This window comes from Urtica dioica, chromosome 2, assembly GCF_054948205.1.
Source record: "Urtica dioica subsp. dioica isolate 48M chromosome 2, U.dioica_male_clone48M_v1_H2, whole genome shotgun sequence".
Lineage (NCBI taxonomy): Eukaryota > Viridiplantae > Streptophyta > Magnoliopsida > Rosales > Urticaceae > Urtica > Urtica dioica.
The window spans coordinates 52,015,325-52,037,540 of NC_142757.1; the positions used below are offsets into that span (position 1 = coordinate 52,015,325).

General features: G+C 38.1%; 5 protein-coding genes and 7 non-coding genes across 14 annotated transcripts; 3 read left to right on the forward strand and 9 right to left on the reverse strand.

Moving 5' to 3' along the window:
* Positions 1-486: 486 nt before the first annotated feature.
* LOC149405493 (putative L-type lectin-domain containing receptor kinase S.7) lies at positions 487-2,482 on the forward strand. The gene has a single exon (XM_089607240.1). The coding sequence runs from the start codon at positions 841-843 to the stop codon at positions 1,951-1,953; it is 1,113 nt and encodes a 370-aa protein (XP_089463366.1). The 5' UTR covers positions 487-840; the 3' UTR covers positions 1,954-2,482.
* A 478-nt stretch (positions 2,483-2,960) lies between these two features.
* Positions 2,961-5,963, reverse strand: LOC149405494 (tubulin beta-7 chain-like). The gene is made up of 3 exons (XM_089607241.1): positions 5,398-5,963; positions 4,848-5,117; positions 2,961-3,907 (listed from the first exon to the last, which is right to left on the reverse strand). The coding sequence occupies exons 1-3, from the start codon at positions 5,789-5,791 to the stop codon at positions 3,219-3,221; spliced, it is 1,353 nt and encodes a 450-aa protein (XP_089463367.1). The 5' UTR covers positions 5,792-5,963; the 3' UTR covers positions 2,961-3,218.
* Positions 5,964-8,436: 2,473 nt separating this feature from the next.
* LOC149405495 (small nucleolar RNA R64/Z200 family) lies at positions 8,437-8,532 on the reverse strand. The gene has a single exon (XR_016295946.1). It is a non-coding gene; the product is annotated as a small nucleolar RNA R64/Z200 family (small nucleolar RNA).
* A 52-nt stretch (positions 8,533-8,584) lies between these two features.
* LOC149405496 (small nucleolar RNA U54) lies at positions 8,585-8,673 on the reverse strand. Its single transcript, XR_016295937.1, has one exon. It is a non-coding gene; the product is annotated as a small nucleolar RNA U54 (small nucleolar RNA).
* Positions 8,674-8,837: 164 nt separating this feature from the next.
* LOC149405497 (small nucleolar RNA Z199) lies at positions 8,838-8,911 on the reverse strand. Its single transcript, XR_016295938.1, has one exon. It is a non-coding gene; the product is annotated as a small nucleolar RNA Z199 (small nucleolar RNA).
* Positions 8,912-9,340: 429 nt separating this feature from the next.
* Positions 9,341-9,431, reverse strand: LOC149405498 (small nucleolar RNA snoR27). The gene has a single exon (XR_016295949.1). It is a non-coding gene; the product is annotated as a small nucleolar RNA snoR27 (small nucleolar RNA).
* Positions 9,432-9,465: 34 nt separating this feature from the next.
* LOC149405499 (small nucleolar RNA snoR26) lies at positions 9,466-9,555 on the reverse strand. Its single transcript, XR_016295952.1, has one exon. It is a non-coding gene; the product is annotated as a small nucleolar RNA snoR26 (small nucleolar RNA).
* A 2,104-nt stretch (positions 9,556-11,659) lies between these two features.
* Positions 11,660-12,454, forward strand: SOUL-1 (SOUL heme-binding family protein). The gene has a single exon (XM_089606473.1). It carries the CDS (start codon positions 11,848-11,850, stop codon positions 12,394-12,396), a length of 549 nt encoding a protein of 182 aa, XP_089462599.1. The 5' UTR covers positions 11,660-11,847; the 3' UTR covers positions 12,397-12,454.
* Positions 12,455-15,773: 3,319 nt separating this feature from the next.
* On the forward strand, positions 15,774-17,638 carry LOC149405501 (coiled-coil protein). The gene is made up of 6 exons (XM_089605322.1): positions 15,774-16,037; positions 16,562-16,676; positions 16,761-16,886; positions 16,952-17,001; positions 17,139-17,226; positions 17,332-17,638. The coding sequence occupies exons 1-6, from the start codon at positions 15,855-15,857 to the stop codon at positions 17,427-17,429; spliced, it is 660 nt and encodes a 219-aa protein (XP_089461448.1). The 5' UTR covers positions 15,774-15,854; the 3' UTR covers positions 17,430-17,638.
* Positions 17,639-17,841: 203 nt separating this feature from the next.
* Positions 17,842-21,003, reverse strand: LOC149405502 (Pentatricopeptide repeat (PPR) superfamily protein). 3 transcript variants are annotated; one of them, XM_089601621.1, is made up of 3 exons: positions 20,926-21,003; positions 19,075-20,045; positions 17,842-18,546 (listed from the first exon to the last, which is right to left on the reverse strand). In XM_089601621.1, exons 2-3 carry the CDS (start codon positions 20,027-20,029, stop codon positions 17,972-17,974), a joined length of 1,530 nt encoding a protein of 509 aa, XP_089457747.1. In that variant the 5' UTR covers positions 20,030-20,045; positions 20,926-21,003; the 3' UTR covers positions 17,842-17,971. The 3 variants fall into 3 exon arrangements, with proteins under 3 accessions (XP_089457747.1, XP_089457740.1, XP_089457733.1); XM_089601614.1 differs by having other exon boundaries at positions 20,261-20,936; XM_089601607.1 differs by lacking the exon at positions 20,926-21,003 and having other exon boundaries at positions 19,075-20,200.
* On the reverse strand, positions 20,639-20,713 carry LOC149405503 (small nucleolar RNA Z199). The gene has a single exon (XR_016295940.1). It is a non-coding gene; the product is annotated as a small nucleolar RNA Z199 (small nucleolar RNA).
* Positions 20,776-20,865, reverse strand: LOC149405504 (small nucleolar RNA snoR26). The gene has a single exon (XR_016295951.1). It is a non-coding gene; the product is annotated as a small nucleolar RNA snoR26 (small nucleolar RNA).
* Positions 21,004-22,216: the final 1,213 nt, after the last annotated feature.

Here is a 22,216-nt window from a genome sequence, read left to right on the forward strand (position 1 = left end):
AGAAAAATCTGTAATTTCACATATATTACAATGGAATACGATAGAATATGACGAATTTCAACCGATGTTTACCATGAAATTGATGTTCACTTAAAATAATTTACGATGAGATACGATGGTTACAATAGGATACGATGAAGTATGATAGGTTACGATAAGATATGAAATTTAAACAAAAAAAAATGTTTTATTTGCTTTGAATGGTATTTTTGTCTTTTTTTATGCACAACCGTTCATTTGTAGATATTTTGAAACTAAGGTATATATCTTTGATATTTAGCTACTTGTGAAATCTAGCTTATGAAATTTCTTTTGGTAATGAGTCGGCATGACTATCTAATCATAAAGTTGACTGTCAGTTTTTTTTTTCCCTATTAAATATTAACGTGGACATGAAACGACAAATGAGTTAATTTTTGCTTTAGGCACCTATAAAACAAAACACAAAAAAGAACAAGGGCACTAAAGCAAGAATGCCTCTATTATATTAATCCCACTCACTCACTCATGGCCATCAACGCACTGGAAAAGGAAAGTGAATGTATGGAAGATTGTTTTTTATTTTTTAAATTCTTCCTTTTTCCTAATTTTGCAGAACCAAGAAAAAGAAGAGTGAGAGACTGTATTAAATTTTCACAACCTCCAAGCCAACCCCCACAACCAAAATATTCTTTACTTTCTTCCCAATGCTCTCTCCATTTCTCTTCTTCAACTCTCAAACCCTAACTAGGAAAAAAAAAATCTCACCTTTAAACAAACACAACACAACAATACCCAGATGAGCTAAAACCTTTGTTCTTCCAGCTTCACTAGATTTCAATTCCGACCTCATTTCAAGCCATGGCTTGCTCACCCATTTCCATTCCTATCTCAGCCTTATTTTTCCTCACAATTTTATGCCTCGTGATCAGACCTTCTATTAGCGACTCAAATTCTTCAATCTCGTTCTCGTTCCCACACTTTGGAGGAGGTAAAGATCCCAAGCTCGCTTTCTACGGAGATTCAAAGCTGGTCGTTAATGGAGGAGATGGGTTTGGGGCTATTCAGCTCGGAACTTCCGGGAGAGTCGTCTACAAAGAACCCATGAAGCTCATCGAAGGTAAGCCTCAGAAATCAGTCTCGTTTTCAACGCACTTCTCTTTCTCTCTGCCATCGTCCAAGGGAGAGAATAATAGTAGCGATAATCATCCCCGAGTTTCGCAAGGTTTGGCCTTTCTTTTGCTTCCAAGCGATTTCAATCTCACCGAGTTTCGCAGCCATGGGAAAGATAAGATTTTGACAGTAAAGTTCGGGACTTTACACGGTTCTGATGACGATGGGTTAGTGAGAGTCCACGCTGGGATCGAAGCCGTTGGTTTGGAGTCAAAGTCAAACAAAGCTAGAAACGCTTCGACCGTGGATTTGACCCTGAGAAGAGGGAACAACAAGTCCGTCGCTTGGATCGACTACGAAGCGAGCTCGAAGAGGTTAGAAGTCAGGCTGAGTCAATCCAGTGGGTCAAAGCCGGTCAACCCTCTGTTCTGGTACCCGGTTGACCTGTCCAAGCTCTGGTCAAACCACGAGGCTTTAATGGGTTTCGCTGGTGTGAACTCTTCAATTTCTTCTTCTTCTTCTTCCTCGTGCACAGTCCACTCTTGGGGGTTCGAGCAAAGACACGTCCCTCACTCGATGCATTCTCAGCCGTTGGATCCGAGCAAGTCGTCTATGGATGGCCGTCATTCGAAGCCGATGAAGATTGTGGAGGAGAAGAGAGATTGCGTGACCAAAATCATGGCGTCCATGATATTCGGAGTGGCTTGTGGAGCTCTGACGGCGTTCATGGGGTTGTATTTGTGGAGTGTGTTTGGGAACAAGAGACCGGTTGTGCCTGAAGAGTCTGTGGAGTTTGAGTACAAGAAGTTCAAAGTGGATTATGTAGATGACAAGGCCGTCGAAGATGGTCCTAAATCCTAATCCTAAGCAAGTACTAGATCTTTGATTATGTTGAACTTTGAAGATAAGGAAGAAAGAAAAAAAAAAGTTGTCTTTTATTATAATTTTTTTTATTTTGGTGCTGTAAATTGATGTTTTTTTAGTCTTTTGGGTTTTATTTATGCCGTTTGGTCATGAAAAAAAATGTAGCAATGGTAGGTTTTGTTTGTGTTTTTTTTTTTTTTTTTTTTTTTTTTGTGTGAACATATTGGAGTCTTTGGATTTTGAAGTTTGAAGAACTAATTATTGAGATGTTTTGCAAGTGCTTTGAGAGGATATTTTGTGGGATATGTTTTCTTGAGGTGGTGAGACTTGCCGTGTAGGGTTTGGTGTGTGTGTCTTTAATGCGTTTTTTTTTAATCGAAATGTCTTTAATGCGTTTATTAATTATACACCAACTAAGTTTTCAGCTACATTCAATGATATGGTAGACGAGGCCAAAACTTTTCCTGTGAGCTGAATTACCCTTTTAGTATTATTGTATTTTTTGCAAGGAGTGTGAGATAAATAGATTGACCAAAGTCTTTCGTCCACTAGTTTTATTTACCTATTGCGTACGCTGGGAGTCAAGTGTGTTATAAAACGAAAAAGAGAAGATTTATATTAAATGTATTTGCCCTATACCATTTGGTACTCTGGTAGAAGGAAAAAGTTATTTTGATATTACCAAACACAATTTTAACGATCAAATTAGAACCGGTCCTATAAATTGTGACTGAAGATTTGTGGACTATGCAAGGCAAAATAACTAAATGCGTTTTTTATTTGAATCAAAAGAAAAAAAAATACTCCTTTTTCACTTTTCGTTGTCGAAAATCACTTAAAAGCCTGAAATCCGAAGAAAACTGACGAAGAGTTTGGAAATGCCGGCAAGATCTTCTCATTTTTGCTGTACAGATTTTGCGTCGGTGTTCCCATCAACCGCCGACATTTGCGTAAAATGAAACATTCTCGCCGACATTTTCTATTATTGTAGCACAAACGAATAATTGATATCCCAAAAAATCCCAAATCTCAATTTTAACATTAAAAAATAGCATCCATCATCACAAGGGGGGGTTTAGTACTACTATATATAAAAAGACCAATTCGAACTAAAAGTCAGAGCAGACAAACACTTATACATGATTAACACTCATTGTCACACACGCCCTTATTCAAAAAAGCAGAAAGTTAAACCAGAGAGAAACCCATCAACCGGAAGTTGAGGGAATCACCAAACAAAACCGTTAATATCGATCGATCAATCAATGCTCTTCCTCGTGTTCGTGCTCGGCTTCTTCTTCCTCGTCGTAGTAGTCGTCTTCCTCGGCTGTGGCGTCTTGGTATTGCTGGTACTCGGAGACGAGGTCGTTCATGTTGCTCTCGGCCTCGGTGAACTCCATCTCGTCCATCCCTTCCCCGGTGTACCAGTGCAAGAACGCCTTGCGCCGGAACATGGCCGTGAACTGCTCCGAGACGCGCCGGAACATCTCCTGGATCGACGTCGAGTTCCCGATGAACGTCGACGACATCTTCAGCCCCGTCGGAGGCACGTCGCACTGCGTCGACTTCACGTTGTTCGGGATCCACTCCACGAAGTACGACGAGTTCTTGTTCTGTATGTTCATCATCTGCTCGTCCACCTCTTTCGTGCTCATTTTGCCTCGGAACATTGCCGAGGCCGTGAGGTATCGCCCGTGGCGAGGGTCCGCCGCGCACATCATGTTCTTCGCGTCCCACATCTGCTGAGTCAGCTCGGGCACGGTGAGGGACCGGTACTGCTGGGACCCGCGAGAGGTCAGGGGAGCGAACCCCACCATGAAGAAGTGGAGCCGCGGGAACGGGATGAGGTTCACCGCGAGCTTCCTCAGGTCCGAGTTCAGTTGACCCGGGAACCTCAGACAGCACGTGACCCCCGACATCGTTGCCGATATCAAGTGGTTCAGGTCACCGACTGGTGTCACACACAAAACAATAAAAAAATAAAAAAATATTAGCACTCTTGAATTTTGAAAAACTTAAAAAGCTTTGATCAAATGACAAACAAGAAGAATTAATGATAACATCGATGACCCACAAACTATTTCAAAAGCACTAGTACATCAATGGACCAGCAAACTATTCGTCGTAATATAGATGGTTTATAATTAACGGTTGTTCTCAGTCGTCTATAACAAAGATTATGATACAGATTAAAAAACAAGCTGCGACTCTTGTACACTTATGTTGGAAAATAAATAAATAAATAAATTAAACATATAAGAACATCAATGAAACTGCTGACTATTTCATCATGATCAGAACAATTTAAACAACAGATACAATTGATCTCAATCACCACCAGCAATATATTTTCATTCATGATACAAAAACTGACTGTGATGTATTAAAGAGCATCCCCCCCGACATTGTTCCCCATATCAAGTGGTTCAGGTCAATTCAAGAAATAAAGAAATTTAAAAAAAAAAAAAAATTAGTGCTCTTGAATTTTCAAAAACTTTAAGCTTTAATCAAGAAGAATTAATGATTACATCGATGACCCGCAAACTATTTCAAAAGCACTGGACATCAATAAACCTGCAAACTATTCATCATTACGAGAATGATTTATAACTAACAGTTGTTCTCAATCACCTATAACAAATATTATTATACAGATTAAAAAAAACCAGCTGTGACTCTAGTACGCTTTTGTCAAATAAAGCATCAGAACATCAATGAACCGCTGACTACTTCAGCATGATTTGAACACCTTATACAGACACAATTGACCTCAATAACCACCACCAACATATTCAAAAACTGACTGCGATCTATTATCATCTGTAACTGTTGACAACTAGATAAACGGTCGTGATAAGAATGCTATGCTCAAAAATATAAAACAGACTTACAGCTGGGCGTGGAGAGTTTGAGGGTACGGAAACAAATGTCGTAAAGAGCCTCGTTGTCGAGAACCATGCACTCGTCAGCGTTCTCGACGAGCTGGTGAACGGAGAGCGTGGCATTGTAGGGCTCGACGACGGTGTCTGACACTTTGGGGGACGGGAAAACCGAGAATGTGAGCATCATTCGGTCCGGATACTCCTCTCTGATCTTCGATATCAGAAGCGTGCCCATCCCCGATCCGGTCCCTCCTCCAAGAGAGTGACAAACTTGAAACCCTACAAATCCCCGATAACACAAATTCAATGCACAATCAAGCAATATAATCTCAACATAACCACAGAAACCATATCAAACAAAATCCAACAAGACCTCAAATCAATTGTTAAACCTTGGAAACCAACATTGAATAATCAAACAAAATTCAAGATATAATCTCATCAGATCAAACACATAGTAAGTCTCTTAAGTCAATTCAATAGTAATGCCTAAACGCTTTCCTATATAACCTTGAACAAGAGAAACAATACAAAAGCGATCAGAGAGAGATAGAGAGACCTTGAAGGCAATCGCAATTCTCAGCCTCCTTGCGAACGACGTCGAGAACAGAGTCGATGAGCTCAGCGCCTTCGGTGTAGTGCCCCTTGGCCCAATTATTTCCGGCGCCGGACTGACCGAAGACGAAGTTGTCAGGCCTGAAGATCTGACCGTACTGCCCGGATCTGATGCTATCCATGGTTCCGGGCTCGAGATCCATTAGAACCGCCCTGGGAACGTACCTTCCTCCACCGGCCTCGTTGTAGTACACGTTAATCCGTTCCAATTGGAGATCCGAATCGCCGATGTACCTTCCGGTGGAATCGATGCCGTGCTCGGTGCAAACCACCTCCCAGAACTTGGCTCCGATCTGGTTCCCGCATTGGCCTCCTTGGATGTGAAGAATCTCTCGCATTTTGTTCTCGGTGAAGTGTTGGAAGATCTAGAGAGAAATGGAGAGAAAAGTTTTTTTTTTCTCTCTCTGTTGTCGTGTATTGGAAATAGAAAAAATGAGTTGGGTTTATTGGCTCGCTCTCTCTCTCTCTGTGTCTCAGACAGAGAATTGCGTTTTTTTGGTATTTATTTGTTAGTTTTGTTTTTAAATTTACGGGTGGAAAGGGAACAAATAAGGCAGGATTTGGAGGGATTTCCTATTTTTGATTACTTATTTTGAGTTTGAATTTGTTAGAGGAATAACGGTTCTGTTTTGAAAATTGGATTTTAAGTTATGTTTAATTTTTTACATTTCAAGAAAACATAATTCCTCGGTGGTTTGAGGACGCGTAGTACGAAATTGTAACACAAACAAAAAATTTTAAGTAAACATTAGGTACAGAATTATGTGTAACACAAATAACAAATTACGCTAGTCTTACAAATATTTAAGAAAACAAATAATACTGAATAGAAGTTTCATTATTGAAACTGTAGGCCATTTTTTTAGAACGGAATATTACATTATGATTTGTACCAAAATTTTGGCTAGTTCATTTATTAGATAATTGTGTCTAGATAATTTAATAAAAATTATGGAGAATATACTAACAAAATTTTATACCAAGTAAAAAATTGTGGTTAGTGCATTTATTAAAAAAAATGTACAAAATAAACAAGCAAAATTACAACACAATTAAAAAAATCGTGGTTATTAAGCAAAAAAAATTAGAAAATCGTGGCTATTGTTTACAAATGTATCGTTTTTTTAATCAATTTACAAATGCATCTTTGAATAGTGGTTAATTTGTATTTGAAAGTTGAATGACTGCTAGGAAATGCATATGTATTTCCATCTTGTAGAACACTGTCTCATCTCTACTTTGGATGCATTAAAGAAGCTCTTACAAATTATTTCTACATATGATAATGTACCAAACAGAAAAAAGAGTTTAGATCATACAATTTAATTTTTTATTTCATTTTAATAATTTAAAAACTGAGTATTAAGAAGTAAGCCGTACTTAGCATTCGGATCCGTCCCGGAGCAGACGGAAAAACTGTTCATCTCACGGACAAATTATTCGAAGTGACAATTGTGAACTAATCATATGAGAATTCCACACCAGACACATTGTATTAGTTCTTAACTACCATTGCTACATGATTATGGTTAAAACAAATGTCATTGAATTTAGTCAACTCTTGTGATATAATCATTAATCAATCAGAACAACTTGAGAATGTTCTCTCTCAAGATCTTTCCCAATAATCTTCTTCTCAAACTTGTTCCCAATGTTCTTATTTATTCTAATGAATACGTGTGTTCATCTTCATACAACAAAAATTGGAAATCACTCGATCACAATTTTCTTTGCGAATATGGAAACAACCGCCAATGCAATTTTTATTGTCAACAACCATTACCGATAAAGATCTAATTAGAACGATTCTAACGAGTTTACCATTGGAATATCCAATAATCGTCGCTCGGCTTCAAAATGTGCCACTCTCAAGAGTTTCGAATCAATCAGTCCAACTCTTACACCACTATTGTTGTTCAAAATGCCATGGTAAATTACACCAACGACTTTGTCGTGACCGATAAGCCTGAATTCAAAATATTCAGGGAATCTAAAAACTCACTGTGGGAAATGGTAAATGCTTAAAAAAAACAATATTCACAACACCTTAGAAGACCAATAACCTTTAGTTACAGAGCGATGTTTGGATACCACAGATAGAAATAGAACCTATGTATCATCTCAAAACTTACCTCTATTGACGTTTTATACATTTGAATTTTGCTTTGATTGTTGTGTGGTGAATGACAAACACAAGGCAGGTAGTTCTTTAAGGGAGGCTCGAGAATGGCTTGTACTTGTTGAATCGGTCACTAACTCCACTTTGGTATGTTTATACAAAAATCTGTCCAATTTGGGATGTTTTCCATTAGAAAATCTCTAACAAGGTTGTATTTTTTAAACAATAATGATACAAACACCAAAATCTTCCAACATTACTGAAGAATTTCCAACAAAGAATAATGAGACATCGAGACAATGACTAAATCCAATAAACGCACATCACATCACGTGAGAAAGCCTATCACAAGGTTGTGAAATAGGTCATCTTTATTGTAAACTTTACATATACGATTACGAGCTTGTACAAGCTTTGTTTCGTCCAAATGGCTGTATTGGCAAGTCTAATAAATGGCATATTGGCATCTGAGCATATATTGGCAAGCTCCGAATAAACAATCGGCATAAACGAGATATTATTGGTGCTTGACATGATCTCCAAAATAACGCCCTTCAGGTTAGTACAAAATTTGATTGAGATCTGAAAATCTCGATTAACAAACTACAATGTCACGTTAATTAAAACAGCATCGGATATTTGTTATAATATATCAAGAATACTTGTATTTCACAGAAAAAGTAAAAGCTAATAGGCTTAATGGGACACACATTAAGATTTTTGCCACTCTTAGTCCAAAAAAGGGGTTACAAATATTTTTGCAACAGCTTTGTTGAACTGAAAGAAGGGCAAAATTTTATGTCACACTATAGCTAAAACCTAGACTTCCATTACAATTTAAAACAAGTAAAATAAATGACTCTACTCATGCTCAGGAAATGTGAATTTTTAATCTCACTGACAAAAATGTCTCCGAAGTCTGACATGTGTTAATTTAATTCATACTTCATCACAGCAGAGTAGAGTCAAACCACAAAAAAAAAACAAAAAAAAAAACAGAAGATTAATTTGAGGCTCTCATCATGTATTTAAATATGCTCTGCTCATGTTCTTTATCGGTATAGCGTATATTGCCTAGTTAAGGCATGTAATCACTGAGCCAAAAATTTAATGTGATATTGCTGAAAAACATAATAAAAAAATAGATCAGAGTGCTAAATTTGGTTTATCGGTTCACGGTTAAATCAGAAACACGGACCAAATGTTGCTCATCATATCAGCAAGACTAATTCAGAAACGACACAAATATAAAACTTGAGAAAAAAAATCATCAGAGACTTAAGTACATGAATCATGGAATAATTCATATTGTTGCAGTTATTTTCTCATCACCTGATTCAGTTTTCTATAATCGAATATTAAAATTACTTACGCAATAGATCAAACAGTTAATACGCACTAAAGCGCGAAATTGTAAAATAATTAGTTGAGAAAGTTGAAGAAATGAAATGGCTAATGGAGGCGGATTAGTGAATATAAATTCCTTTTGGGTAAAATTAGAATACTGAAATAAATTTCAAAATCCAAAAATACCCAAAAAAAAGCACAAAACCCGTACTATGATGCCACGTGTTTAATTTACAGGGCAACGACGGCAGGGAAGCCTGCAGAGAACCCACAGGCGTTGAAGAGCCACATTTGACTACTCTCCCCTTTATTTTCGCCAATGCCCTTTTAATTTTAAATTTTACATAAATGACCACGCCAATCTCTCAAATCAACACTTGCAATATAAACGAAATCCTAGTTCTGGATAAACACAGAAGAGCTGAGATCTCAGTATAAAAAAAAACTTCTTCAATTCCTCGAAAGGAAATTGCAGATAGATAACGCAGTATTGTAAAACATCATAGATCCAGTAAAATCGGGTTCATATATATATAATAAAAAAAGAAGCATCTCAGAACAAAAATTCCCGTGGTTTTCTTCATTAGAAATCAAAGTGCAAGGATAACAATTGTAGAAGTTCATCAATGATGCTAATTGCTAAGTGACAAGCTCAATGGAAAAAGAAACGAAAATCGCTAAATAAAATGAAATTACCTCGTCTAGTCGGCTGATGAATGACGATGAGCGAAGTATAAATATATAAAGGTGATAGGTCTACAAATGTAAGAAGCCCATGCCCTAAAATGCAATATTGGGCCTATCATATTGGGCCTGTAATAGTTACGACGACGCAAAGAAACTCTCTAACAACTTTAATACTTTTAACTTAATAGCAATTATTTTTTGACGCTTTTATAATAAATGTAGACTTATATATCTACAATTATTGTTAATTAAAGACTTATAAATCTACAGTTTATTACAACTGTATACGAAATGTTTACAGTTACTCGTAAAAGTGTCAAAAAACATAAGTGCTACTATTTTGATCCAAATTATCAAAATTATTACTAGTTGAGGCTATTTCCCATTGGACAATGTATTTCTTAAGTTGTAAAAAAAATAATGTTCATCGCATGACCCAAATCGACGTCTCAACTTAGTTTCTCAACTCAACCTACCATCTTGGAGACACGATCTCTAATAAACACAAGTTCTTCAACACTAATGTCAACGAGATGGGAGTCCAAATACGAAGTCACCTCTTCCCATAACCCCTGCTATCTCGACCAACGACAATATAGAAAAAGCAAAACGAGTAAAGTGAGAAGTTAACTTCTACATGCCCCACTACCTATATAATCCAATTTCAACGACGAAGCTGAGATCACTTTCTATACAATTTAAGAAAGAGCTTCCTACTTATGCTTATTGTATTATTTGAACCATTATATAGCATACTGTCGTCAAAGAGTCTCTTACATAAGCCAACATTGTTTTTCCATTTTCTTATTAATAAAGTCTCAATATTAGACAAACATTAGTATTGTGTTGAATTTATTTGTTCTTATAAAATTTTTGTATCGTCGTTGGCGAACGATTTCACGTGTGGAGGGATCTCTCATGGAATTAAGAGCAATTACACGTAACTCAAGTTGGAGAAGCACTCCCATAAGCAAGCTTTAATTGAGCAAGGGCCAAGCTCTATACATCTCAGAAAATTCTTTCATATTTATAGAATTTAAATTTCTTATTGCTGAAATATTTGAGTAATGTGGGACTCTTAAAAAACATAACATAGCCTTACATTTTAGTCTTTTTTTAGTATTTAGTTGGCTGCATAATTTTTTTTTTTATATATATATTTTGTTGCTAACAAAGAAAGCCGCTAACGTTTTCTATATACCTCGCGGCACAGAATTCAACTAACTTTAGTCAAATACCACGGTATACCTCAGACGGTACGCAGGTTAACATTAAAATCGAAGGTGTTGGGCGATTGCGGTAAGCAATATTTCAATCCGTCATACAAAGTCATTTAACAACCACACTATTCGTTATGCAAGAAAAAAGTAGGCAACGTCGCCAACTTAACCAAAATGATCGGATGATTCGTTTTGATATTGGCCAACAACAATAACCTCGTGGAGAAAGTTCTTTATGTAGAAAGTTTGATTTCAAATCCACATCGTCGAAATATTTTTGCTCGACTCATTGCGCTTTTCTTCGAACAATTATTGTAACCATTCTATTGTAATAACAGTTTGACTCAATGCGTTTTTCTCTTTGAATCATGGTTTTCGAGCTTTTTTCTCGTACCCTTTCAATCAATAATGTATTTAAAAATAGGAAAAGCTTAAATGAATTAGGAAACATCTAAATGACATACTAGTTATAATATACAAAATAAATATGAACTAGTGAAAGAAACAAATATTAATTTAAACCTGTTCAAATAATTGCCATTTTGCTAAGCAATTTGAGAAACGCATATTTTCTTATAATTTCTCTAATTTAAAAAAAAAAAAATTGAAATGAAATTAAAAAGAAAGTCAAACAGTATAATTTTTTTTTGTTATAGATGTATCATGTAATCATAGATATATAAGTCTAAGATATATAATATATTAATGTTTCATGTTATAGCCATGTCTTATTATTTTATTTTAAGTTTATGGGAGTTATAGTGATCATCAATCCTACTATAAAAATAACTCACGACACGAGTCGTGGATCGATAGAGTCCACACAAAAGCCTTAAATCCCAGCCTCAAATCATTCCCAAAAGCCTTGAAAAAAAAAAATAATAAAAAATTCCAAACCCCTTTCTCAAGCAAACTTGACCAACACATCTACATATATAGATACTTCTTCAAGCCTCCAACACAAGTGTTTCCATATAAGCGAATCAGAAAAACAAGGCAACGAAACGACAAGTGTAGAAAGATGGGAATGGTGTTCGGGAAGATAAGCGTGGAGACCCCAAAATACGAGACGGTGAAAACGACAAAGGAGTACGAGATCCGAAAGTACCCTCCGTCGGTGACGGCCCAAGTGACGTACGAGCCGTCGGAGCTCAAGGGCGACAGAGACGGCGGCTTCAGCCTCCTCGCCAACTACATCGGCGTCATGGGCGAGCCCCACAACGCCGGGCCGGAGAAGATCGCCATGACGGCCCCGGTGCTGACCAACCCCGGAGCTCCGAAGGTGACGATGCAGTTCCTCTTGCCGGCGAAGTTCCAGCGAGCGGAGGAGGCGCCGAGGCCGGCGGACGAGAGGGTGGAGATTGGGGAGGAGGGAGAGAGGAGTTACGGGGTGGTGAGGTTCGCCGGAGTGGCGACGGAGGCGGCAGTGGCGGAGAAGGCGGCGAGGCTGAGGGAGTGGCTGGAGAGGGACGGGTATAAGGTGGCCGGAGAGGTTTTGTTGGCGAGGTATAACCCGCCTTGGACTTTGCCACCATTTAGGACCAATGAAGTCTTGTTGCCCATTGAGTGAATTTTTATTATACAAATAAAAATGTCGTTTTTTGTGTGTGTGTGTGTGGTGAAATGAAATAATAAATGTTTTTATGCATGCGTGTTGATGCTCGGTGAACCGAATGGGTTTTGGTCAGGTTAAAATATTGAGTGAAACTTTAAACATCAAAGATCAGAGAAAAATTTAGTTAACAGACGAGTTTGGGACGTAATAAGATATAGGAATAAATTTGAACTTGCACGCAGCAAAGCATGTTCTAAGTAAAAAATAGTTTCTTCAATGATCAATCCAATTGCCATCAAAGGCGGTACCTAGGCCGTAAAGACGTTAATCACTTGGAGACAATCGGACTGTAAAAAAGAGAACGTGGTTCAAACTCAATTTCTTCGCCATCTCCGAAACCTTCTACGGTGGTCTTTATAAATATTGTTAGTTTAAAATTCTTAATTCACTTCAAATGTGAGATTTATAACACGCTTCTTCAAGACGGCAACTTTTTGTGTTGGCTCGTGTTGGGTCAAATCCCAACAATTGTATCCATTAGCCGTCTGGGGCTCTGATAACGTGTGAAGTAGATTGGGCTCTGATATCCGTGTGTGAGGAGTAATCAATGAATTAAAGATACTTTAGAACATTTATATGAATTTGTTTTTGTTATATGGTTATAAGGATTGAACCATAATTTTCCCCAATTTTTTGAAATAATTTTTGTTTAACTCGACCAACTACGACCCATATCATATTGGACATTGGAAGGAAGTTGAAATACCACTTTTGTTAGAGTGTCTTCCATTGCTTAACGGAAGTGACAATTGCGTTAATAAAATTTTTTGCGTTAGACATAATAAAAATTAGCATTTCCGCTAATTTTCGGTTATTAATAAAAAAAATCAATTTTAAATGGTAAATCAAAGGGACTCAAATATTAAAGTTTTAACCAAAAGTACTAATATGCAAGGAATCAAATGCCGCCGGATTTCCAGGAATTTCGGCTGGAAATTCCATTTCCATGGGTGAACGGCGAGCGGAAGAGAAAGTTGTCGTTTCCATCTTTGATGTCGCTGGAATTTCCACGAAACGACATTTCGTTTCCGTCGTTTTATGCCGGTAGTTATCGTTCCAAGCTTTGTATAAAACCATCTTCTTATCCAGGAAAGTCGAAGAAATTCGAAGGAAAAGAAAAAAAAAACGACTCGCGGCTGTGGAGGAGACAACTCGGGTGTCGGAGGAATTCCACGTCTATCGGCGACTTTCCACCATTTTCGTCACGCTGAAGGAATAAATCAACAATATGTCGACGAATTTCCGCCGATATGAAGGAATTTCCAAGTCGTTTTGGAAACCCTAGATTCTGAAACTTGCACCTTCAATTTCTTGAGTAATTTGATTTTTTTTTCATATAATCCTCTTCATGAAAGTTGTTTGTAATGTGACGATCTATCATATATATTTTTTTCCAGATTTTTTGGTGAAATTCCGGCGAACCTTGAAATTCCGGCGGTGTGTGTTGAAGAAAAAGAAGAAGAAAAAGACAGGGGGGAAGAGAGAGGAGCGCGGATCTATAATTTTTGTAGATCTGGAAATCTGGTGAGGAAGAAGAGAGAGAGTGTAAAGCGTGTATTAATTTTGAGTGGAATCCAAAGTGATGATGGGTCTATCACATCACATCAATTTTATTGATAGGATGAAAAATAATAAAATAAGTAAATAATAGGTAAAGTGGTGCTTTACTAGTCTGATGCTTCTACTAAAATATAATGACATATGTGATGTTTTTTAAAACGTATTATATATGTACAAAACTTAATTTTTAACGAAAAAAACTAAAAGATATGTATAAAAACATAAAATTAAAAAACACATATATGGGTGTAGTTTTTTCAATGGATCTATTTTTTTTTTTTTTTTTGCTACATACATAAATTTAAAAACATTATAACATAAAACTCATCTATTATTGAATTCGAAAAAATTGAAATATATATATAATACATAAATATATTTATATAAATGTATTCATATATATATATATATATATATATATATATTAATAAATACGATGCATCATTATTTTAACAATTATTAATAGAATTTCTAATAGATAATATCACACATTTATAAATTATATATATTAAATATTATTAATAACACACATTTATAAAATATTATATATATATATATATACAATTTTCTATTGAAAAAGATTATATACATAATGTATTTTCTTTATATATGTTTAAAAATTGAAAAATATATGTATGTATTACATGTATATATTTTAAATATATTTTACCACATTATTTCCGTTCGGTTTTCCGTCGGCACGTCGGTTTTCCATGGAAAACGGCATTTTACTTGCCCTTTTCCACAATTTTTCCGTTGAAATTCCATCGGCATGACGATTTTCCGTAAATCAGGAGGCTCGAAACGGCAACGAAAACGGCATTTTTTTCCTTGCTAATATGTAAACTAAACTATATAAAATAAAGTTATATGATACTTAAAGATTATATAAACTATATAATAAAAACTTAACTATATTTTTTTTTATAAATCAAAAGTATGTAATATAAAGTGTATAGAATGTTTGTAGAAAGAATTGTAGTTTGTAGATAGATTTGAGTATGAGAATGTTGGTTTGTTGTAAAAATCGAAAGAAAATATTGTGTATATATAGTGTAAAATAAAAGAGTCAGATTTGATGTTAAAACCACATACACATAACGTCCACAAAATGAATAACGTTCACAAAAGTAACGATACATAATGGTTTGTGTTATTCTTCGTGCCATTTCCGCCTGTCACCGGAAGACTTTTTTCCATTTCCGTGCACACAAAATTCGGTACTTCCGTGAGCCAAAATGAACAAAAGGTAGCTTTTCTTCCTCCAATTTTCATACAGAACGCCCATGATGACACATTATAATGAGTTAAAGAAACTTTAGAACTTGGATCAGCAGTATGAATTTGTTTTTGTTATATGGTTTTTTTTTTTTTAACAGTGGGGTTTGAACCCACGACCTCCACACATAAGGTGGTGTGGAATTACCACTAGGCTATCCTAGGAACCACTTTTGTTGTATGGTTATAAGGGTCCGATTTCCCCCAATTTTTTTTTTTTTTTTTTTAATTTTGGTTTAACTCGTTAAAATAGGATCACATATGTCCTAGTTAGAGTGATTATAGCGATGAGCCATCAAATACGACATAACACCAAGACTAACACCATAAGTGTGTTAACAATATAATATAAAATTTTACATGATTCATTAATCAATCTTTATCCTATACAAGTAAATGAGTGAATGTTAGTGTAAATAGTGAAGGGTAAATAATAAGTTTAATAAGAGAAATGGAATAAATATACCAAGAAAGCAAATAAAGAGGTCAAAATAATAAAATTAAATTGGACTGTGCATCTTATTTCTTATATTGTAGCTTCGGAAAGGAAAAGATCAGTCAATCTCAGAACTTCCATGGAAGACAGGGAAGAAGAAGAAACTCCGAGAACAATGAGCACCGAGCTCGAAGAAGAAGAGAAAGAACGATCACGAAACGGAAATCAATGCCGAGTTGAAGACGAACACGTCTTGCAATTTTTGGATTCCGCGGATGACTATCTCATCCTAATGGATTCTCTGTCTCTCATTCTTCGCCAGGTAAAAAAAAGAAGCAAACTTTCGAATCCTTGAAACCCTAACCCTAGTTCGCGACGCAGCCAAGTCATCCCTGGGGATTCGAACCGAGCTTTGGATTCCGAGGCTGGTTTTTTTCGAGATTGTATTGGATAGTTGTGGAAGTTTAGAGATCACCGAAACCTAGCTTCAAATTCGATCCATTAGCAATGTCACTGTGCGTGTTTAAGTCTAGTGCTAAATGATTTTTCTTAAAACACACATTAAGGATAGTTCTTCATTCTTTCCTTTCCGATTTCAATACGAGGAAGAACTCGTGATCCTTGTAATTAAATGTTCCATTAGCTTTTCGAATGTGTGACCTTAACTTGTCTTGATAATAATTTGCTCTCTTAGCTCATTTAAGTTGGATCATGATCCAATATTTTTGGAATTTTGGACAGGTGCTCGTTTGGATTTTCGAATGTGTGATTTTAACATTGTCTCTCGAACGAACATTCAAAATAAATTTATTTATTATCTGTGTTGTGTGTTTGTTTGATTGAAAGGGTTGGTTTGAGTTGGCCGGCGCTCGGCATTCGATGGGCATGTCACGATTAAATGGCTCGCTGTTGGATTTGAAGCCTCGTTCTGCTCTAACGTCGATACACACAGCGAATCAAGGTTCTAATTTTTCAAGCTTAGAATTATGAATAATATATTGCACTGCAAACTGGGTTTTACTATTTTTTTTTTTTTTTTTTGCAGGCGAGGATGTTTCGGAGGCAAATTTCGAGTTGCGCAAATGGGCATCCTTTTCCGACAGCCCCGGCGAAGGGAAATCGGAAGATTCTTCGCAGCTACGGCGACGCGGGAAGACTTTTCCAGCATCAGGTAAGAGTGTCCTTTTTATGAGCTCTAATTGGATTTTGTCTGATTTAAAAATGATATGAATTCAGAGGAAACCGCGACGCAGAATGGAGCTCTGCTCGTCGATGGTGGTGATCAAGTAAGTCTATAACGGTCAGTCGTAGATTTGATTGTTTGATTTTGGTGAGCATGTTTTTGGATTGATAGGATTTTCAATATTAGTAAAAATCTGATTTTTTTTTTTTTTTTTTTAATTTTTTTATGGACCGGTTTTAGGTTCAGAAGGAGAGATTGAAATCATTGTCGGTATTTGGTACTTTGGTATCGCCAAAGCTTCGTACCGCTCAACTCTCATTCGAAACAGGTTAACAAGAAACATTTCATGTGATACCTATACGAAAATCTCAGTTCGACTTTCTCTCATCACTCAATGGTGTTTTGTTTTTTGCTTTTTCGATTGAATTCGCAGCGCTGGACAAGGTTGTAGAAATAGCCAATGCGCGCTCGAAGATGGTCGCTGCGTTTAACCGAGTCAGGGACGGAATGAACGGCTCAACCAAACTATGATGCCTTTACACAAGTTTCTTATATGCTCCTCTTACTTTTAGCAGTTTTGTCCTTAACTTGTTTGCTCAAACATGTTACTATTTATATTGATGCCTTTTGAATTTACACTCTTCTTGTCTTGTATGAATATACTTCATATTGAGTGCCAATTTCTTTTACCATTGTAAATTAAATAAATGGGATTAATAATGTTGGTATTTGAATTAACACCCTACTTGTCTTATTTCCACTAATTTACATTAGCAATGTTTGTTATCAGTCCATAATGTTGGTATTTGAATTTACACCCTACTTGTCCTATTTCCACTAATTTACATTAGCAATGTTTGTTATCAGTCCATTTTTTTTATATACTTTGCAAGTATATTTTGTACTGTTATCACAATCTGTTCATGCAAAATAAAAAATAAATAAAAGAAACAAATGCTCTATCTATAATCCTACTCAATTTCTCATTAAATCAGTGTTATGTACAAACCCTGCAGACAATAACAGAAAAATTGCAGAGAAATCCTTTTTAACATTACACTCAAAACATTTCCTCAAAAGTGCCATCCTTTGGAGCGCCAATAGGTACGGGAGTTTTTATGGAGCCGAGCCTTCTTAATCTTGAGAGAGAGCTCGTAAGCGACCCGAACCCGATTGGACCCGAAAAGCTTGTGGTTGAGCTTGGCACAGACGAGCCTGCTCGGGCAAAACCCTCTGACGAGGCACTCTTCCATGGCCGCCACGGCGTCCTCGATCCACCCAGCCTCGCAGAGCCCGCTCACGGCGTGCTCGTAGACCTCCACGTCAGCCTCGTACCCGGGCCCACAATCCTCCATCTCCCTCCACAGCCTCGACACGGCCCCGCACCGCCCGAACCGCGCCGCCCTCGCGATCAGCGTCTTGAACGAACCCCGCGATACGGCGCAGCCCGCGGTTTTGACTTTCTCGTACACCGTCAGCGCCGCGTCCGGCGGGCCGTACCGGCACAACGGCCCGAGGAACGACTCCACCGTCTCGGGGCTCGGGACGAGCCCTCTTCCGAGCATCTCGTCGAGCGTCTCGAGAGCCTCCGCGACCCTCCTCTCCTTGTTCCCGAGCAGAGCCTTGATCAGAATCCCGTACGTCTCCTCTAAAGGTGGACAAAATGGTTAACCGGTTAAACTCTTAACCTTCTTGAACGGTTAACCATGTTTTTTTAGAGCGACTAGCTAATTAACCGTTAGTGTCAATATTTTTTTTTTTTGGGTGGTTGGTTAACCGCGGTCAATCATGAAATATCCAATTAAAATTAATCACTTGATTAATTTTGACCGAAAAAGAACGGTTAAAATTAATCAATAGGTTAATTTTAACCGGTAAAAAAATAGACATTCTAGCTATCTAGCCAAATTCTAACTTGATTTTAAAAAACTAGAAACATGTCGTTTATTTTAATAAATTAGCCATTTATCGCCATTTAGCAAAATTAACGTATGAAAATGATAAGAGACAATTATGTACTTAATATCTGATTAATGAAGCCACGTCATCAAATATTGCTAGATTTTAAACATATCTAAAACGTTGGTTAGATTGCAAATTGGCCTAGTCCGTGAGATTTTTCTAATAAAAAAGTAAATAAATCGATCAGTTAATATTAACCGGTCAGAATATCCACCTTTAATCTCAATCTCGGGCTCGGCCGCGGTCATCTTCTTGTAGTAGCCGAGGCAGTCGTCGAGCTTCCCGGCCGAGGCGAGGCTCGAGATCACGGCGTTGTAGGCTTTCGCCGAGGCCGAACGCGGGTCCCGCGCGGCCATCTCGTCGAAGAGCCGGGCTCCCTCGTGGGCCCGGCCCGCTCTCCCGAGGCCAGCGACGAGGTGGGCCAGCGTGGTCGAGTCGGGCTCGAGCCCGTCGGAGACCATTTTCTCGACCCACCTCTCCATCTCGCGGACCCGCCCGCGGCTCGACCAACCCTCGATCACCGCGTTGTAAGTCTCCCCGTCGAACCGGACGCTCCCTCTCGCCGACTCGAGCAACGAGCCGGCCGAGTCGGGGCGGGATCGCCTGCACAGGCACCGGAGGATCACGTTAAGGGACTCCGTTCCGCGCTCCAACCCGAGCTCTCCGAGGTCCGAGAACATCCCCACGGCTCGCGCCACGTGGCCTGCGCCGAGAAAGGCGTCGGCGGCGATGGAGAGAGTCTCGAGGTCGGGGCTCACTCCCGAGGCTCTCATGTCGCTCAGAACCGCCGCCACGTGGCTCGTGAACTTCCTTCTCCCCAAGGCCCTGAGGACCACGTGGTAGGTCTCGGCGCGTTTCGGGATCGTCGGAAGCTTGATCGCCCACCCGAAGAACCTGACCATCTTTTCGCCGTCGAAGATTCCGTGGTCGAGAACTCGGGCGAGCAAATCCACGTCGACTTCGACGCCGACGCTCGATAAAGCCTGCTCGGTCGCGGCTCTGCTTCTCAGCCTCTGGTGAAACACTCCTCTCAGTCTCTCCTCCGGCGACAAATAAAGCTCGTCCACCGGTTTTCCGGTCCGTGAGACCGCCGAGAAAGGAGAAGATCGCATCGGCGTCAAGTGGAGACGAGCTAAAATGTGGCGGCTTCGGACCGGAGCTGAGGCCATTGGGTGGCTATTTTTCCTGAATAAAGATTAAGGCTTTATTCGCAACAACATCTAATAAAAACGTAAAAGTGACTGAGTAATAAATTTCATGAAAGTATTCATATTACTCAGATGAACAACTCGAAACTCCCCACCAACCCGAGGTGTTATGTTGTGTGTGTCAATTCAATGATGAAATTTAATAAAATAATTGTTTGAGCTTATTAAGAAACTTTATTTTTCAGAACTGACCAGAATATGGAGGAGGAGAAACAAATTAGGCAGTTCTCGGAATTGGGGCCGAGCAGCGCCGCTGCGATGATGATTCGTCTTCGATAGTAATTAATTAATTAAATATATAAACGGACATAGTTATATACCCACACAAAAATTGCCTAGTTCTTTATCAGTATAGAACTATCGGTATAGCGTATATTGTCTAGTTAAGGCTTGCAATCACAGAGCCAAAAATTTAATGTAATATAGCTGAAAAAAATAATAAAAAAAATTGATCAGAGTGCTAAATTTGGTTTATCGGTTCACGGTTAAATCAGAAACACGGACCAAATGATTCTCATCATATCAGCAAGACTACTTCAGAAACGACACAAATATAAAACTTGAGAAAAAAATCATCAGAGACTTAAGTACAGGTATCATGGAATAATTCATATTGTTGCAGTTATTTTTCTCATCACCTGATTCAGTTTTCTACAATCGAATAAGAATATTACTTACGCAATAGATCAAACAGTTCATACGCACTAAAGCATCTCAGAACAAAAATTCCCGTGGTTTTCTTCATTAGAAATCAAAGTGCAAGGATAACAATTGTAGAAGTTCATCATTGATGCTAATTGCTAAGTGAATAGCTCAATTGGAAAATAAACGAAAATCGCTAAATAAAATGAAATTACCTCGTCTAGTCGGCTGATGAACGACGATGAGCGAAGTATAAATATATTAAAGTTATAGGTCTACATATGTAATAAGCCAATACCCTAAAATGCAATATTGGGCCTATCTGTGATATGTAAATACTTTCCGCATATTGGCCTTTAATTATTACGACGAGGCAAAGAAGAAAGAGAGATTTGCATCAAAGTCACAAATTCGACTCCAAATTGCAAATGAGTCACGACGAAAAAATGTGTTGCATAGATGTCACTTTGATAAAAAAAATAGGACCAAAATACCCTTACGCAGATTTCAAAGTAGACTCGCAGTCGAATATTTCGAAAAAAAAAGTAGACTCACCGAAGAAATTACAAAAAGTAGACTCGCAGTCAAATATTTCGAAAAAAAAATAGACTCACAGAACAAATTACAAAAAGTAGACTCGCAGTCAAATATTTAAAAAAAAAATAGACTCCTTTCGAACACGAGACCGCCGTCGCTGCTTCCGAGCAGGACGTCCATCGCCATCGCGTTCCCGGCCAGCATCACGCTCGCCGCCGCCGCCGCCACTCCGACGTCCCTCAGGGACGCCTTCACGGCTGAGCACGGCTTCGTCGCCGCCTCCTCCTCGCGATTCTTAGATCTAGATCTAAGAATCGCGCCGGATTCCGGGTTCACGCTCGATGAGGTCGCACGGTTCTGCAGATCCACTCCATCTCCGACCGCCGCCGCCTTCGCTTGCACCCCTGGACGCTCCGGCGCGACTCGGCCGCCAGCCTCCTTCTCCGGTGGGCTGGTCTGCGCGGTCTGCAGAACCCGCTCCACCATCCTCGTGAGTTGAGCGAATTTTACGTTCGAATCGCGCTGAATCTCATCGAATCTCCGCCGGAACCAACCTCTTTTGTAGGTGAGGGTAATTTAGACTTTCTATAGGTGACAAAAATGCAAATAAGTGATACGGATGGAATTTTAGCAAATAAGTGACACAAATGCAAGAAATGACTGAAGTTGTGACTTCAGCCGCAAATGCCACAAGAAGAAATTGGATAGTGTATTTCTTAATTTGTAAAAAAAAATAATGTTTATAAATTTTTCAAAGTTTTTTGTTAACTATATTTTGCTCTATAAAACATTAATTACAGTTCAGAGTTTCGTTCATAGGAAAAATAATTTCAAATAACTATATATAATTTAAAAAAATCCGATTTTCTAAAAGACATAAAACAACCATTATTTTATAAATATTGCACTTTAAATACAGTAATCCTGTAATTTGATAAAAAAAATACTAATAATTTTATGTGATATTTT

Excerpts from the sequence above, each read along its gene's own strand:
- LOC149405493 (XM_089607240.1), top strand. The coding sequence starts at position 841 with ATGGCTTGCTCACCCATTTCCATTCCTATCTCAGCCTTATTTTTCCTC.
- LOC149405494 (XM_089607241.1), bottom strand. The coding sequence starts at position 5,791 with ATGCGAGAGATTCTTCACATCCAAGGAGGCCAATGCGGGAACCAGATC. Across the intron at positions 5,118-5,397 it reads GAATTGCGATTGCCTTCAAG|GGTTTCAAGTTTGTCACTCT; the intron begins GTCTCTCTATCT and ends GGGGATTTGTAG. Across the intron at positions 3,908-4,847 it reads CAAACTCTCCACGCCCAGCT|TCGGTGACCTGAACCACTTG; the intron begins GTAAGTCTGTTT and ends GTGTGACACCAG.
- SOUL-1 (XM_089606473.1), top strand. The coding sequence starts at position 11,848 with ATGGGAATGGTGTTCGGGAAGATAAGCGTGGAGACCCCAAAATACGAG.
- LOC149405501 (XM_089605322.1), top strand. The coding sequence starts at position 15,855 with ATGGAAGACAGGGAAGAAGAAGAAACTCCGAGAACAATGAGCACCGAG. Across the intron at positions 16,038-16,561 it reads TGTCTCTCATTCTTCGCCAG|GGTTGGTTTGAGTTGGCCGG; the intron begins GTAAAAAAAAGA and ends TTTGATTGAAAG. Across the intron at positions 16,887-16,951 it reads GAAGACTTTTCCAGCATCAG|AGGAAACCGCGACGCAGAAT; the intron begins GTAAGAGTGTCC and ends ATATGAATTCAG.
- LOC149405502 (XM_089601621.1), bottom strand. The coding sequence starts at position 20,029 with ATGGCCTCAGCTCCGGTCCGAAGCCGCCACATTTTAGCTCGTCTCCAC. Across the intron at positions 18,547-19,074 it reads GCCCGAGATTGAGATTAAAG|AGGAGACGTACGGGATTCTG; the intron begins GTGGATATTCTG and ends GTCCACCTTTAG.